Source organism: Pan troglodytes, chromosome 5 (assembly GCF_028858775.2).
Source record: "Pan troglodytes isolate AG18354 chromosome 5, NHGRI_mPanTro3-v2.0_pri, whole genome shotgun sequence".
Taxonomy (NCBI): Eukaryota; Metazoa; Chordata; class Mammalia; order Primates; family Hominidae; genus Pan; species Pan troglodytes.
In genome coordinates, this window is record NC_072403.2 from 85,759,310 (window position 1) to 85,776,337 (window position 17,028).

At 37.9% G+C, this 17,028-nt stretch overlaps 1 protein-coding gene across 1 annotated transcript in view; it reads left to right on the forward strand.

Moving 5' to 3' along the window:
* CD109 (CD109 molecule) overlaps positions 1–13,720 on the forward strand; it is a 135,862-nt gene extending 122,142 nt beyond the window's left edge. Inside the window, exons 30-33 of the mRNA XM_518588.8 lie at positions 390–532; positions 3,798–3,945; positions 5,867–5,969; positions 8,867–13,720. Coding sequence (XP_518588.3) covers positions 390–532; positions 3,798–3,945; positions 5,867–5,969; positions 8,867–9,042 — 570 coding nt within the window. The 3' untranslated portion in view covers positions 9,043–13,720. The remainder of the gene's footprint in view (positions 1–389; positions 533–3,797; positions 3,946–5,866; positions 5,970–8,866) is intronic.
* The last annotated feature ends 3,308 nt before the right edge of the window (positions 13,721–17,028 follow it).

Below are 17,028 nucleotides of genomic sequence, written 5' to 3' on the forward strand. Positions count from 1 at the left end.
TTTTGAAGTTCTAGTTAGAGAAAAATGACTCCATTTGGGCAACAGGCCTTAGAAATTAGTGAATGCTGTCAAGAAAGTTTTTTCCTCAAGGGAATGTTTACCCTCTTTGGCAAACTAGTATCCCCAAATATCACCCAGAGTGTTTTATTGTACTTGTTTTGGAATATTACTTAACAGTTTTCTCCATTTAAACATAATTTTATAAATTTTAATACTATTTGTTAATAGTGATACTTTGTTAGCAAGTAAAATTAATTTTTTTCTAGTTTGAAGATTAAAAATCTTACTGGGTCCATCCAAAGAGAATCATTACCTAATACAGTATTTAGAAGGCAAAATGATGGAAATTTATGTCCAACTTGTTATTTATGCTAGTTTATTTTTTACAGCTCAATGTTGTATATAATGTGAAGGCTTCTGGGTCTTCTAGAAGACGAAGATCTATCCAAAATCAAGAAGCCTTTGATTTAGATGTTGCTGTAAAAGAAAATAAAGATGATCTCAATCATGTGGATTTGAATGTGTGTACAAGGTAAGTGTCTGCTTAGGTCTCTCTTCTTTTTTTCCTTTAAAAAATAGACTTGAAGGTTTAATTATGTATAGTTGTCTATATCAATCTAAGAAGTTATATTGAACAAAGAATTCAGTTATGAACTACACTTCAGATTACAAACTAGAAATACTACTAATTATATTCAAGCATTTATTAGATGCATACAAAAATTATTTACAAGTTTTCCCTGGACGTATAACACATTTGAATAGAACAGTGTATATATAAATTAATAAAACTCAGGTCTAATTTAGGAAAACTTTAAATTAAGTCAATCATATTTAATACTTCAAAAATGGTTATTTCTTGTTATGAGTTATTTTTCTGTAGAAATAATTATTTCAGGTTCATATTGAACCTTAACTGTTAGGCATTTAACTCAAAACTTTATGATAACATGCAAATTCAATCAAGAGGATAGTTTTTTTTTAGGTACATTGAAAATATTCCAGTTTAGGAGTTTCTCATCTTGGATAATTAGACACTTAACAGCTGAAGCTTCTGGGAGTACTTTTTAAGTTGACTCTTAAATTGTTCTATATCCAAAGCATCTGAGAATCTTGTTAATAAGGAAAAAGGGTTCTACCTCAACCCAACCGACTTCACAGTAAGACTGGGAAGCTGCAGATTTTTGGTCATTCCACTGCACATAGGAGTTTGAGCACACTCCTTGTGAAAGTTCTTGAATAGAGGCTTCACTTTCTTTTCTTTCGTGAATCTATTCTCTTACATCTGCATTATTTGGTATTGAGCTGGGACTTAAAGATGCACTGGCATTGAGGAGCTGCTGTTTGCTCTTCTAAAATATCCCATAGTGTCCTGGTTTAACTTAGCTTGTTGTTGGGCTAGAAGTCCCTGATGTGGTCCTGAGCTGGCAGATGTTCTTCAAGGTCATCTCTGGGTGTTCATCCAGGTGGCCAGCCTTCACAGCCATTGCCTGGACCCAGTCTCCGCCATTACTGCTACTGTCTGTCTTTATCTTTGGACCTTCTTGTTCATGATTTTGGGGTAAAATGTCCCACATTTGTCCCATTCTTCACCTTCTTGGGCATTTTGGGCCAGCAGCAAGGGGATATCAGAATCTCTGTGTTGGCATCCTTTTCAGCTGAGAAAAAAGTAGGACTCCAATTATTTTTTACGAGTCTTCCAATTGGTCTCTGTTATAGAATAACAACTTCAAGTTATTACTATTATTATAAACAATAACAACCTACAGTAATTACAAACTTATATGCCAGGCACGGCACCAAACACTTTTACATGCATATCATTTCATTCTTACAGGAACTGTGTAAAGTATGTGTTATTATTATCCCTGCTTTTCTCAAATTCCTGGCCTCAAGTGATCCTCCTGCGTTGGCCTCCCAAAGTGCTGGGCTTACAGGCATGAGCCACTGTGCCCCACCTATTCTTGCTTTTCTCATTCATTTATTTATTCCCTCAGCAAGTATTGCTTGAGTCTCTACTATGTGCCAGGCATGGTGTCTGTGTGTCAGGTGTGGGAATATAATTGTAAGCCAAAAAAGACACAAGCTCTGCCTTGTGGAACTTGCTGTTTGAGGGGGATACAGAAATTAATGGAAACAATCCCCTAAGCAAGCCTAAAATTCTAATTTTGAAAAGGGCAAAGAAGAAGAACCTCATGGAGTTAAGAGAGGGAGATTTTTACCTCTTAAGAGACATCAAGTGAAGAAACATGAGAAAAATGAGGTGGGGAACCAGAATTCAGACTGTGAAGAGGCCTCAGCATTTATAGGGGTTCATGTAAGGATGCAGGATTTCCAGTTTTAAGCATCAGGAATCAGATGGACAACAGAGTTTGGGTGGTAGGTAGAGCCTGAAGAAGGGAAATGTTTTCATGTGAGGGTAGGGGTTTTATAAAAAGGATTTAAATGCTGCTACTAGTTTTCTGAGAAAAATCTGGTATGAAGGACAGATAACATTTAGGTGTATTTTTTCAGCAGCACATTATAAAAAGATTACTTGATATTTCAGACACTTTATTCCTATCAACAGGGTCCAAGACCTTACCTCATACCAGGCTTTCTGTGTGGCATGATAGTTTAACAAATTCTGCCCCAGGCTTGGTAGAGAGATCAGATCAACCAAGGTACTTTTAATATGTACTGAAAGTATAATCTGCATTGTGCTTTTAAATGTTTAAGCATATTGACTGTTTTTTTCTCATCTATATTTTTTTCTCATTTGCAAACACCTCTAGTTTCAATCCATTTATTAGTTCTCAATAACATCTATTTTGGCTCAGTGCATTGCCAGCAGATGGTTTCAGTTGCTTCGGATTGCAGAGCCAGCTGAAGTCAGCAGTTGTACTGTATGGCTTTTCAATCAGTCATGTTTGGCAGGCATGGGTTTTCTGCTCTAAAAAGCAAGATTTTTCTAACAGCCCTTCTTTCTTTTGCCATTTAAAAGGACAACAGGTACTAACTTAATGCTATGATTCTTTTAAATTGGAGGCAAACATCTTTCCATAATCACTTAGCTGGGCTCCTTCTGCTCTAAATGAAAAGCTCTTGCCATCAATTCATTTTATAAAAATATTTATTTTCAAGCAGACAAAATGTTGATGGTGCCCAGATCCTTTGATGCTCACATCACGTACAACAGGGCGAGAGAAGGATGCAGTGTAATAAAACTTTCCAAGGCTTGTAATTCCCTCACGGTGGCCAAAGAAAACACAAAATGTTCTTCAAGTATATGGGAGAACAAAGGGAAGGCTTCTCCCTACTGGTCTGATGTTTCTAAAATCAGACGAATGAAAGGTTGCTAAGACCTTGGATGGGACCTATCACTAAGTGGTCAAGTGATGCCTCCTTCTCAGGGCCTGGCTTTCAGCTTGCAAGTTTGGTGCTGTCAACTTTTGAGAAAAGGAAAAGTGCAATTCTGTTTGGAATCACCACTAGAAAATAGAGTTGTCTGTTGAAAGGATGTATATTGTACTGTCACAGTTTATAAGCACAAGCCTCTTACATTGCAGGCATTGCATACTATCTGTCAGATGAACACATTGTTGTATCATTATTCCTTATATGGTTAAAAGTTATAAGATTACCACACATGTAAGAAAATGATAACCTGTTTTAAAATTCTCTATAGGGAATTTTATTTGAACTCAAACAGTATTTGGAATAACATTTGGTGGGTTTGATTTTTGTATGAAGATAATTTGATAACAGCTATGGGTTTTTCCTGAGGAGTTTTCATTCATCCTCCCTCTTTGATTTAGCTTTTCGGGCCCAGGTAGGAGTGGCATGGCTCTTATGGAAGTTAACCTACTAAGTGGCTTTATGGTGCCTTCAGACGCAATTTCTCTGAGCGAGACAGTGAAGAAAGTGGAATACGATCATGGAAAACTCAACCTCTATTTAGATTCTGTAAGTAGTAAAACATAAGGTAACTGTTGACAAAGCCACTGTGTTTTGTATTCAGGTGTCTACCTTACTTTAAGTATGTTTTCTTTAAGTCATTGTTATTTCAACTTTTTGTGTCCCTGAATGAGTTTAACAAGGCAACCATATATTTATCTCCATTAGAAAGACATAAGTATAAAATCAGTTTAGAGAGTTGCTGTTAATGACGAGCCTGATGAAGGTCTTCATAACTAAATCTTTATTTCATGCCAGATGTGAAATACATAGAAATTTCCATAGTATAATTAAAAAAATTCAACCCAGATCTGAATTTGAGAGTCTGTCTGCCTCAGGGAGTTGCCTAGGCTGGAGTGCAGTGGTGCAATCGTAGCTCACTGCAACCTCCAACTCCTGGGCTCAAGTGATCCTCCCACTGCAGGCTCCTGAGTAGCTGGGACCACAGGTGCATGCCACCATGCCTAGATAATTTCATGAGAATTTTTTGTAGAGACAGGGTCTCACTTTGTTGCCCAGGCTGGTTTTGAACTCCTGACTTCAAGTGATCTTCTGGTCTTGGCCTCTCAAAGTGTTGGGATTACAGGTGTGAGCCGCCATGCCTGGCTGGAAGACGAAAGTCTTAATTACACATTTTAAAATTCTTCCATGAAGCTTTTAACAAACCTTAAAGGGGTTCATATTCTTACCTTGAAAAATTAGGTGCTAAATCTTGGAAGACTATTCTCAGAGATTTGATCTTGACATAGAATTGTTACATAACCTTCGTGTACTCTTTCCATTGCTGAATGAGTACTACTGATTCAAGAATAAGGTGCATACAGTGTGTAGGGAAAGGTAAGTGAAGAATTCCAGACTCTACTTGGTATGTCTCAAAACTGGTGGTATGTAAGTTTATTCTTATAGCATCTATATGAGCTTCATAGGTTGAATTGATATTGAGTTCATAGTATTCTAAGGATTTCATATTACATGGGTGGGTTTGTATGTTTCTTATTTCAGTTTTGCTAAGTAGGAATCAGAAATATATTGCTGAATATATACTTTTAAAAAGATAGTTCTTGAATGGTCTCATTTGTTTTAGCACTTCAAAACCACTTTGGTTAAAGCCCTGTTAAAACTAATTCAGTCTCAATATAATGTTAAATAACAGTCTCTAGATTCTTTTGCTCTTTAGGAATTATCTTACATTAAGCACTGCTCGAAAGCCATTGGCCTGATTTGGAACTTGAAAAACAAATTTAAGATTTTAGTTTAGTTGTGTAATTGGTTTTGGAGTTTGTCTTCTATCTTTGATGCTCTTGTTAATGGTTATTTTAATTTGAGTGTCCAGTACTCTTTGAGTCGTCAGTTTGACTTTTCATTTACTACTATTGGCAAATAAGGGAATGTTTGAAGGAATTTACTAATTTCTGATTCTTTAATGAGTGTTGTTTGCCAAATTGGCCAAATCTATCTCTCTTGGAGACAGATAGGCTGGCCTTGTGTACCCCATCTCAGTCACTGGCTGTGGAGTACAGCCCCATCTTAGTTACCTCACCTACTGGGTGACATGGCTTGCATGAGCTGAGGGTGATTCCCAGGAGAAGGAGGCTGCTGTGAGCCATTAGTAGTAACTGGGGGTGGGGTGCACCATCTGAGACAGGAGATCTAGGTGCATGCACCCTCAGGCTTGCTGCTTACTTAACCACTCTAATTCTCAGTATCCCATTCAGCAAAATGGAACTAAGAACAATACCTTTTTGTAAGCATTGTTTTACAAGTTAAATAAGATAGTTCATAGGAAGTACTTACTGCAGTATCTGACATGTAGAAATCCTCCCTAAGTGTTAGTCTCTGTTTCCTAAAATGATGAGAAAAAAGAAATGTCTTTACTTAATCATGAACACACAGTGTGCCAACCCCTTAAGACTCTTTTGTATTTCTCAAGGTAAATGAAACCCAGTTTTGTGTTAATATTCCTGCTGTGAGAAACTTTAAAGTTTCAAATACCCAAGATGCTTCAGTGTCCATAGTGGATTACTATGAGCCAAGTAAGTATGCTCTGGAGTTCTTAATACTTTAGAAATTAAGCCAGGCATTCATTCATTTATTGGAAGTGACCACACATTGGATTGGTTCTGTGGCGAGGGCAGGATTTGGTAGGAGAAAGTATAGGAGGTGGGGAGGCAGGAAGTGAGCATTCCATTTCAGTGAAGACTATTGATAATTTACAAGGGTCACATGATAGGTTTTAGCATATGAAATTTAAAAATGATATATTTTTTCATAATGTTTTAGATTTTTAACTCACAATTATAAACTTTACAAAGAAAAATTGGCATAGAGAGTCCAGTTATGTCTCATTTGCAAGGTATTGCTTCTATTCCAAGCACCCATTCCATCTGTTTCCAGCTTTAAAATGGGAGTTCTTAACGTGGCACATATACACCATGGAATACTATGCAGCTATAAAAAAGGATGAGTTCATGTCCTTTGTAGGGACATGGATGAAGCTGGAAACCATCATTTTCAGCAAACTATCGCAAGGACAAAAAACCAAACGCCGCATGTTCTGACTCATAGGTGGGAATTGAACAATGAGAACACTTGGACACAGAGGGGGGATCATCACATACCAGGGCCTGTCATGGGGTTAGGGGAGGAGGGAGCGATAGCATTAGGAGATATACCTAATGTAAATGACGAGTTAACGGGTGCAGCACACCAACATGGCACATGTATACATATGTAACAAACCTGCACGTTGTGCACATGTACCCTAGAACTTAAAGTATAATAAAAAAAAATGAGAGCTCTTCTAAAAGTAGAGCTGCCATTTGACCCCACAATCCCATTACTGGATATATACCCAAAGGACAATAAATTGTTCTACCAAAAAGACACCTGCACTCATATGTTTATCACAGCACTAATTCACAATAGCAAAGACAGGTCATCGACCTAGGTGCCCATCAACTGTGAATTGGATAAATAAAATGTGGTAGATGTACATCATAGAATACTATACAGCCATAAAAAAGAACTAAATTATGTCTTTTGCAGCAACATGGATGCAGCTGAAGGTCATTATTCTAAGTGAATTAATGAAGAAACAAAACCAAATATCACATGTTCTCACTTATAAGTGGGAGCTGAACATTGGGTACACATGGACATAAAAATGGGAACAGTAGACACTGGGAACTTCAAAAGTGGGGAGGGAGAGGGGGAATAAGGGCTGAAACACTCTCTATTGGGTACAATGTTCATTATTTGGGTGACAGGATCAATAGAAGCCCAAACCTCAGCATCACATAATATACCCTTGTAACAAACTTGTACATGTACCCCTGAATAGTAAATAAATAAGTAACAAATAATAAATAAAATGGGACTTCTTCAGGAGAGAACATGAACAGCATCTGCAATGCAGTAGCATCGGCTGGAGTTAGCTGTTTCTTTATTGAGGGAGTCTGGTGTTTTGCTGAAACTTACACTTGATAACAGATTTTTAAAAGTGTATCAAGAAAAATATAGCCTGTTTGGAAAATAACTTGAGCTTCTTTGATTTTACTGGTAACTTCTTATTTTTATAAAATGATGGAAATTTAGGACGTAAAAATAGAGAGCTGGTCTGGAGATGGCCCAAGTTTAATAGGATGAATCCATGTTCAGTCAGAGGGACTTTTGGTATGTGATCTCTGGCCTAATGTTTCTAATTGTAATATGTCTTATTTTGAATAAGCACTTGTGGTGGCTCAGAATCATCACAATGCATGAGAAGCACGAACATTTTTATGTGTTAGGTAGTTGTAGATAATTACACTTTAAATGAGATGAACTTGTTCCCATTGTTGTTAGTGTTTCATAGAGGATTCAAGACTAAGGTGCAGCACCAGTTCTCTCCTCATAGTCAACAAGCCAGTTCCTCCTGTCTTTTGCCTCCTATTGGCACTGAGGAAGAGGATTCACCCAGATTCTTGTGGGACATTTGGGAAACACTGGTGTGGCACTTTTTTTCTAGTGGAGGGATGGAATACACTGTGGAGACCCAATGACAGTAACTAGTTGTCCAACTTTATTACTTTACTTAGTTGCAAAATTCCCCAATTTATATTTCTTGGGTGCATGGGGAACATTTTAAACATTTAAGAAACAAAAATAATTCAGTCTATGCAAATTTTTATGGAAAACAACTTACTTATGAGGAGGCCATTTTAAAATGAAAATATGGGAAAGATCAGAATAAGCTAAACCTTCCAACCCATTTTAAAAAATCTCAAAACACATTTACGATATGGACAACAGTCTCTGAAAAATCATGAATAAATTTGAAAATAGAATATGTTTTTTAAAAATTATAAAACTCATTTATGTTTTACAGTGAGTTCACTGTGGTGTTATAGGTACTTTAAGTAGTTTTTGTCATGTTAGCTTTTAGATACTATATGCTGAGTGTTTTAAAACAAGGTATTGCATAGGCAGTCTTCCCTTCATATTTATGTGTTTTTTTTACTAGAGCCCAGGGTAAATGCCCCTTTTCAGTAGTTCTAATGATTAGAATTTGATTTGAGTGCATAGAGAATGTCATCCTAAAATAAACTCTTGAGGAGGTTAAACAGTCCTTAACTGAAAATTCTCCCTGATGCAGTAAGAGATTAAAGTGGTGCTTGTGATTGCAGTGTGCAGCTGCAGTCTATTTGCTCTCTTTTAACGCTGGCCAACTGCTGGTGGTAGACAGATTGGACTGAGCGCATTGTTTCTCTCTTGGATTTGGTTAGTACTTTGGACCACTCTTGGACATTTCAGTTGTTTCTTGTAAAGAAAAATAAAATTAGGTTAAGAATGGAAAACTCAGAAAAGTGTATCGAAATGCTCTTATGTTTTGGCAAAGTCAATGTTTCTAAACAAGGGAACCGTGTGAACTGATGTCTGCTTCTTTGAACAGGGAGAGAGGCGGTGAGAAGTTACAACTCTGAAGTGAAGCTGTCCTCCTGTGACCTTTGCAGCGATGTCCAGGGCTGCCGTCCTTGTGAGGATGGAGCTTCAGGCTCCCATCATCACTCTTCAGTCATTTTTATTTTCTGTTTCAAGCTTCTGTACTTTTTGGAACTTTGGCTGTGATTTATTTTTAAAGGACTCTGTGTAAAACTAACATTTCCAGTAGTCACATGTGATTGTTTTGTTTTCGTAGAAGAATACTGCTTCTATTTTGAAAAAACAGTTTTTTTTTTCTTTCTATGGGGTTGCAGGAATGGTGTACAACAGGTCCTAGTATGTATAGCTGCATAGATTTCTTCACCTGATCTTTGTGTGGAAGATCAGAATGAATGCAGTTGTGTGTCTATATTTTCCCCTCTCAAAATCTTTTAGAATTTTTTTGGAGGTGTTTGTTTTCTCCAGAATAACGGTATTACTTTAGAATAGGTATTCTCCTCATTTTGTGAAATAAATGAACCTAGATTCTTAAGCATTATTACACATCCATGTTTGCTTAAAGATGGATTTCCCTGGGAATGGGAGAAAACAGCCAGCAGGAGGAGCTTCATCTGTTCCCTTCCCACCTCCAACCTAACCCTACTGCCCACCCCACCCCAACCCACCCCATGCCCAGTGGTCTCAGTAGATACTTCTTAACTGGAAATTCTTTTCAGAATCTAGGTGGTGAATTTTTTTTAAGTGGCACGGTCTTTTTCTGCTTGAAATCTGATCACACCCCCCAGCCATTGCCCTCCCTCTCTTTTTCCTCTGTAGAGAAATGTGAGGGGCAGTACATTTACTGTGCTTTTCACACCATCTCAGAGGTTGAGGAGCATACTGAAAATTGCCCTGGGGGGTGCTGGGTGTGCTGTCTCCTTCCCACATCCTCAGCCCCACACCAGCTCTATTTCAGGGGTGAGAGTCAGAGAGCACTGCAATATGTGCTTCATGGGATTTCGATTCGAAGATCCTAGACCAGGGAGACACTGTGAGCCAGGGATACAACAAAATACTAGGTAAGTCACTGCAGACTGACCTCCCTGCAGTTTGGGAAAGAAGCTGGGTTTGTGGAGAATCAGAGCATCTTGACATGACTGCTGACCTAAAGATCCCTGGCATTGGCCAGGGATCCTGTGGAACCTCTTCTAGTTCAGAGGTGTGAGCATTAGACTGCCAGTTGTCCAGTGACATCTGATGCTTGCTGTGAACTTTTAAGATCCCTGAATCCTGAGCACCTCAATCTTTAATTGCCCTGTATTCCGAAGGGTAATATAATTTATCTGGATGGAAATTTTAAAGATGAATCCCCCTTTTTTCTTTTCCTCATTCTCTCTTTTCTTTCCTTCTCCCTTTCTTCTTTGCCTTCTAAATATACTGAAATGATTTAGATATGTGCCAACAATTAATGATCTTTTATTCAATCTAAGAAATGATTTAGTTTTTCTCTTTAGCTCTATGGCATTTCACTCAAGTGGACAGGGGAAAAAGTAAATGCCATGGGCTCCAAAGAATTTGCTTTATGTTTTTAGCTATTTAAAAATAAATCCATCAAAAATAAGGTATGCAAATGTATCTTTTAAAGTTAATTTTTAAAAATGCTCTTATTTTAGTGAATTTTCAGAAATTATAGTGGAATGGATGCTCATATATTGCTTATGGATATTTTGGATACCAAAGTAGGAATAACTGACATTCAGTATTTTAAAGCTGGCAAACCTGTACATAGAAAATAGATCCCCAGACAGTGGTCTATGAAGAGGGCAGTTAAGTATCAAATACTTAATTTTCTTCCCTTTTTTTCTTAAGTGGGGAAAAGTTTCTAGATCTCTTACACCTCTGACACAATCTGTTCTAAAACAGGCACTTGTAATGTTGGGGCCTCCTTGTAAACGTATTTTTGCCCTTTGCTCTCTGGGAGTTCTTTAAAGGTGAAATCATCTTACAAAGAAATTGGGGGAGGGTCTTGGCAAAGGACTTTCCCCTCCTCTTTCCTGGCCTGGGAACCTTATACTGACAATCAATACTTTATATTTTAAAGTATATAATTTATAGTTAACTTCTAGTGTAATATATTAGGAAACACTAGAATGGAAAGGCCATTGGAAGACAGGTTGTATCTTTTTTAGACCATATTTCCTTGTTTAAAAACTATCATTTGAATACTTTTTTGGTGAAGAACTCCATGTTTTCAAGTTAAAGGTCACCTCGTAGGCCAGGCGCAGTGGCTCATGCCTGTAATCCCAGCACTCTGGGAGGCTGAGGCGGGTGAATCACAAGGTTAGGAGTTTGAGACCAGCCTGACCAATATGGTGAAACCCCGTCCCTACTAAAAATACAAAATTTAGCCAGGCGTGGTGGCATGCACCTGTAGTCCCACCTACTCGGGAGGCTGAGGCAGGAGAATCACTTGAACCTGAGAGACAGAGGTTGCAGTGAGCTGAGATCACGCCACTGCACTCCAGCCTGGGGGACAGAGCGAGATTCTGTCTCAAAAAACAAAAAACAAAAAAGTCACCTTGTAACTCATCTCTTTTTATTGTAAGTTTATTAAAAATGAAGAGGACAACAATGAGAAGGAACAGAAAGGGTTAGCTAGCACTGCCTCCTGGTGCATGGGGCTGTGCACATGTCCTGGCCACTTCTTCCTTCATACTTCCCTTAGAGAACTTGCTCTGCTACAAGCAGTGGGCTTGGACTAAAAGTGATTAAAATACCACAGGCATAAGGAGAAAAGGAGTATATGTAGTAGTAATAATTAATAGTACAAATTATTTTCTTCACATGCTATGAGTAATAATATTAAAAAACTCATTTTACCATTAAGATTCCTTATGCTGAAGCTCTTCCATTTAGAATACTGTCAATGTCATTTACTGGTATGAACTATAGTCCCCCTTCTTTTCCACTCACTGGGAACCTTAGTAAGACACCAGCATATCGCACCTCTCTTTCTGACTGGCCAATGCTTCCAGAGACTGAATGTTGGGAAAACCTAGTAGCCAAACAATTCTAGGACAGAATAACATTTTTATATTTGGTTCCACCATCTTATTACATTTAGTTATAGTTTTAAAAAAGAAATTCAAGCCCATTAAAATATGTCTGGTCAATGAAATGCTTCCTTTTATTGTGTTGTGCTATTGTACTTTGTTTTTCAAAACATTGTAAAAATAGTATCTTTGGTTTAGTATTTTGGATTATATATTATAATCTGAGGAGCGTTTTGCTTATGTAGAATCCAGATATATTTCTGTTACCTAGGAGATGTTACTTACATATGTAATACCGTATCCTGCACGTGGAAATATTCAGAATTGTAGATAGCATAACTCTCCCTGCTCCTATTCTTTTGAGCCTAGGTATAATTTTTTTTTTTTAGAAAAAGACATATTTAGCTTTAATTTCTATTTATGCTAAACATAGTTATAAGTAGTCTGTCGATATAATACCAACTATTTTTATTTTTACATAATACAATTATTTCATTTGACATGTCTGGCAGACTCAAGACATTAAGTAAAAAATTGGAACTATGATTTTTCTTTGTCATTTTTTAAAAAAGAATTATTTTATTAACCTGCTGGCATATAATCTGGAGTTCTTTTCACAACCTTACTTTTTCTGATTTGCTTTATTGAATGATTGAATACTCATTTCTTTCTAAAAATATGTTGTAAATTCTCCCTTGGCAAGATTTCTCCCTATGAGGGTAGTTATTATTTGAGTCTGCCAAGTGGTTACCATGGGGCAAGGTGCCATGATGTATTCTTGGGTGTATTGGTTTTTTGCGCATTGTAAATTTAAGACACTTATAGTAAGTGGACTCATTCATGGAAGAGTTTCAGAACCTTTTACATTCTCGGTAGAGGCTTCTGTTGGACAGGCAGAAGAGTATATTCCTCACTTTTTTTTTTGTCTTCAAATTCCAGTAAGGCATAGCACTTTTAAGAAATTAGAATTTTTCTATCATCTATGCAAATGATATTTATGTTAATATTAAATATCTTATGTTACACTGGGAGTAATTTGAGGTGCAATTATTTTTATTACTACTTTGAATAGAGGACCATTATCCTTCTTTCTTCAGAAAACTAAGAAGTAAGTGTAACTTTTAAAGTAAGTATATATCAGTGAGAGTAGGCTTGTTTTACAACTATTTCTAGCCAGTGAGTTGTGTTTTCATGTCTCATCAAAAGACAATACCACATTGCATCATTTTACAAAATATGTTGTCATTTTCATTTCAATTGTAACATAGGAAAATAGATATTTCCTAGATGATTTCTGAGTTTCTTACTGCAAAGAACAGTTATAAATTGGTATACATGTGTCTCTGTAATAGGGATAATATTGATATATCTGTTGCTACATATTTAAGAATCATTCTATCTTATGTTGTCTTGAGGCCAAGATTTACCACGTTTGCCCAGTGTATTGAATTGGTGGTAGAAGGTAGTTCCATGTTCCATTTGTAGATCTTTAAGATTTTATCTTTGATAACTTTAATAGAATGTGGCTCAATTCTGGTCCTTCAAGCCTGTATGGTTTGGATTTTCAGTAGGGGACAGTTGATGTGGAGTCAATCTCTTTTGTACACAGGAAGCTTTATAAAATTTCATTCACGAATCTCTTATTTTGGGAAGCTGTTTTGCATATGAGAAGAACACTGTTGAAATAAGGAACTAAAGCTTTATATATTGATCAAGGTGATTCTGAAAGTTTTAATTTTTAATGTTGTAATGTTATGTTATTGTTAATTGTACTTTATTATGTATTCAATAGAAAATCATGATTTATTAATAAAAGTTTAAATTCTCATCTATTTATTATGTGTTCTTTTTATTTTAGCATAAAGCATGTCTATAGCACACCTCCCTTATTTAAGCTTATTTATGAGAAACAGGATATTTGAGGCTAGCTTAGAGTAGGGATTATTGTGTTGCAAGGTAGCAACATAATGAAGTTGAAGAAATTTGATTACCAGCCTCCTTTACCTCCCCACTCAGTGGAGAGGTAAGTAATACACAAATTAAAAAAATTAATGTGAGGTGAGCACTCACTTAACCTCTGGAAATTATATAGAAGTATATAGAACACATAGTTTTTATACACACAGGAAAATGGAGGCACAGATTGTCTCAGCCAGAACATAAGATTTCATGTACATTTTCTTAATTCCCACCCAGTGTTATTTAATACTTCTGTTGCCATGAATTTTCTGGGCTTCTGTGAAATACTAAAGATAGCATTTCACAATTGGGGGTTCTCAACTGGAAGTGATTTTGCCTTCAGCAACCATTTGCCAATGTCTGGACATTTTTTGGTTAACATAATTGGAGGTAGTGCTGTTGTCATCTAGGGAATGGAGGTCAGGGATGCTGCTAAACAGCCTACAATGCACCAGACAGCTCCTTACAACAAAGAATTATTTGACCCAAAATATGAAAAGTTCTGAGGTTGAAAAACCCTCTAGCTAAGTGATGCTGGGCCCTTCTAGATCACCTCATGATGCCAATTGTTTAATATGATTAAGTTAATATACTCTTATATAAGAATAGAGTCATTGGAATCACTGGACAGATACTTAGATTAACAAATAAGTTTATATCCCAAGTCTAGGAAACTTCACTTGGAGACTGGGAAAAGATGAAGTAATTATTTTTTGAAAATATCTATAATGGTAGTTTCCAAACTTGATACATTAGACTCTCTTAAGAGCTTGGTTTGACAAAAATTTCTGGCCTTACTTTAAGAAATCCTAATTCAGCATATCTAGAATCAGGTTCTGGATCTGAATTGTTAAGCAAATAGGTGAGTCTGATGATTATTTTAATCTGAGAACCACTGGATTATTTAATGAGTTTTCCAGGCCTCACTGGCCTGGGTATGAAATGGGATCCTGGAAATAGCATCATCCATGCCATCTAAGTGATGATGCAGGGCCTCCAGCACCCCCGACAGTCCTTCCCAGTGATTCCTGGGGGCTTCCAGGACTGTTGCGTGCTCTCACAAAAGATCCCAAGAGCTGTCCCCTGGGATTTGCTTTGTTCTTTCTCTCCTATCTGGCGCACTTTGTTGATGTTCAGTGTAGCAGAGACTGCTACTTTCTTCCTCCTATTCAGCCCGTTCTCTTCCTCCTCCTTCGTCTCAGGAGGAGCTACATTTCCCAGATGACTTTGCGGCAAGGTAGAGTCCTGGACCAGGTTCTGGTCAGTGGGATATAGGCTAAAGATATTAGTGATACTTGTGAGAAGTATTCTTAAAAGGAAGGGAGTAGGTGCCTTGCCCTTTTTTTTTTTTTTTTTTTTTTGCTTTTTCTTCATCCTGCTGCCTGGACTGTGGATGACTGACTGAAGCTCTATCAGTTTTTTGGTCCTTTAGTGGGAAGGCCAAACCCTTAGGACTGGAGGTTGGAGATCTTGAAGGAGCCGGGGTCCCTAATGACTATGGAGCCACCCTGAACCACCTACCTTTGGATTTCTTCTGCAAGTGAGAAAACATCTACTTTGTTTAAACCAGTTGTGGTGGTGGGTAGGCCCTAGGGTGGGCCCCATGACCCCTGCCTGCTGATGATCAGGCCATTGTGGATCCCCTCCCTTGAGTATGTGTGTGACCCGTGACTTGCCTCTGGACAATAGAACATGGCAAAGGTGACGGAGTGTGCATTAGATTGTAGCTACCCTCTTGCTGGAGTCTCTCCATCCTTTTCTGGCTTTGAAGAAGTGAGCTGCCCATGTGGGCTGCCAATTTTGGGCAAGAAATTAAGATCAGATTTTAGAAGCTGACAGCAGCCTCCAGCTGACAGCCAGTGAGAAACTGAAACCCCTACAGCTGTAAAGAACTGAGTTCTGCCCACAAAAGTGGATCCTTCTCTCGTTAAGCCTCAGAACAGACTGCAGCCCCAACTGATGCCTTGATGATAGCTGTAGGAGACCCTAAACAAGGAACCCAGCTATGTGGCCAGTCTATTGACTCAGAGAAACTGTGAGATAAAAATGTGTGTTGTTTTCAATCACTAAGTTTGTGCTAATTTGTTATATAACAGTAGAAAATTAATAAACAAGAAAATAAGTTAAAATTAATTCTGGTGCATGCAGCTAACATTTCTAACTGGCAACACTTGGTGTTGCCATCTTTTCTACCATTTCAGGGCCTATAAACACATGAGCATTAGCCCTGGTGCCCACTACTCCCTCAGTGCTGCCATTTCCATCTCTGTGCCAAAGATGAGCTGTGTTCGCTGGAGGCTTAATTGCTCTCAATCCACAGTGAGTTCCACAATGAAGTGATGAGTTGTTCTCTCCCTGTCTCTGTGATATACTTTATCTTTTTGTATTCTTAGTAGGGCTGGTTGTGGCTCAGTGCTTACAGAGTTTTTAAATGACAACTGTTCTTTTAATTTCTGCCCACCCCCCTCCCCACTATTCTCTCTCTCTCTCTCAGACCTAAGATCAGGGGGCTGGACCATATGCCATGGGGTACAGATACTATACTATCCTCCTAATCTCTCTTCTTTCTGACACAATCTCAATCTCAATCTCCCTCTCTCTCTTTCTGTCTCTCTCTGTTATTGATCCAAAATCTTCCAGCAAAATTGACTCCTTGTAGCCCTGCCTGCCAACAGTGCACTAGACACATTCATCTATGGATACTGTGATGGGTAAGAGCATGGGCTTTGGTGCCAGGCAGGCCTGGCCTCGAGTCTTCGATCTGCCTCTTCTTAGAGGGGAGAGAGTTTTCTTCCCTGGTGTATATGAGGTGGAATTTTTCCTTAAATTTTCTTAGAGTCTCTCCCTTCACTTGCTCCATCCCAAAGGAGACAGAGTGCTTTTCTGCACTGTTGAGTTAGGAAGAATTAAATGGCAATGGTGAGCTCATTTCCCTCTTGGGTTCCACCTTGACATCATCCTCAGTTCCCCTGTGCTGACCTAGGTCTTGCCTAGGCCCAGAGCTGCCTGCAAAGGTTGAGGAATTCTGGCCAAGAATGGGCTATAGTGGGAAGATCCATTGGGTACTCACATCAGGTTGTGTCCCCCCATTTAGCCTTTATCAGTAATAGAGTGAATATTTTTGTTCCTTCATTTGTTGGCTTTTGTATACCAGATGGGAATGAAGGATTTATTACATTTC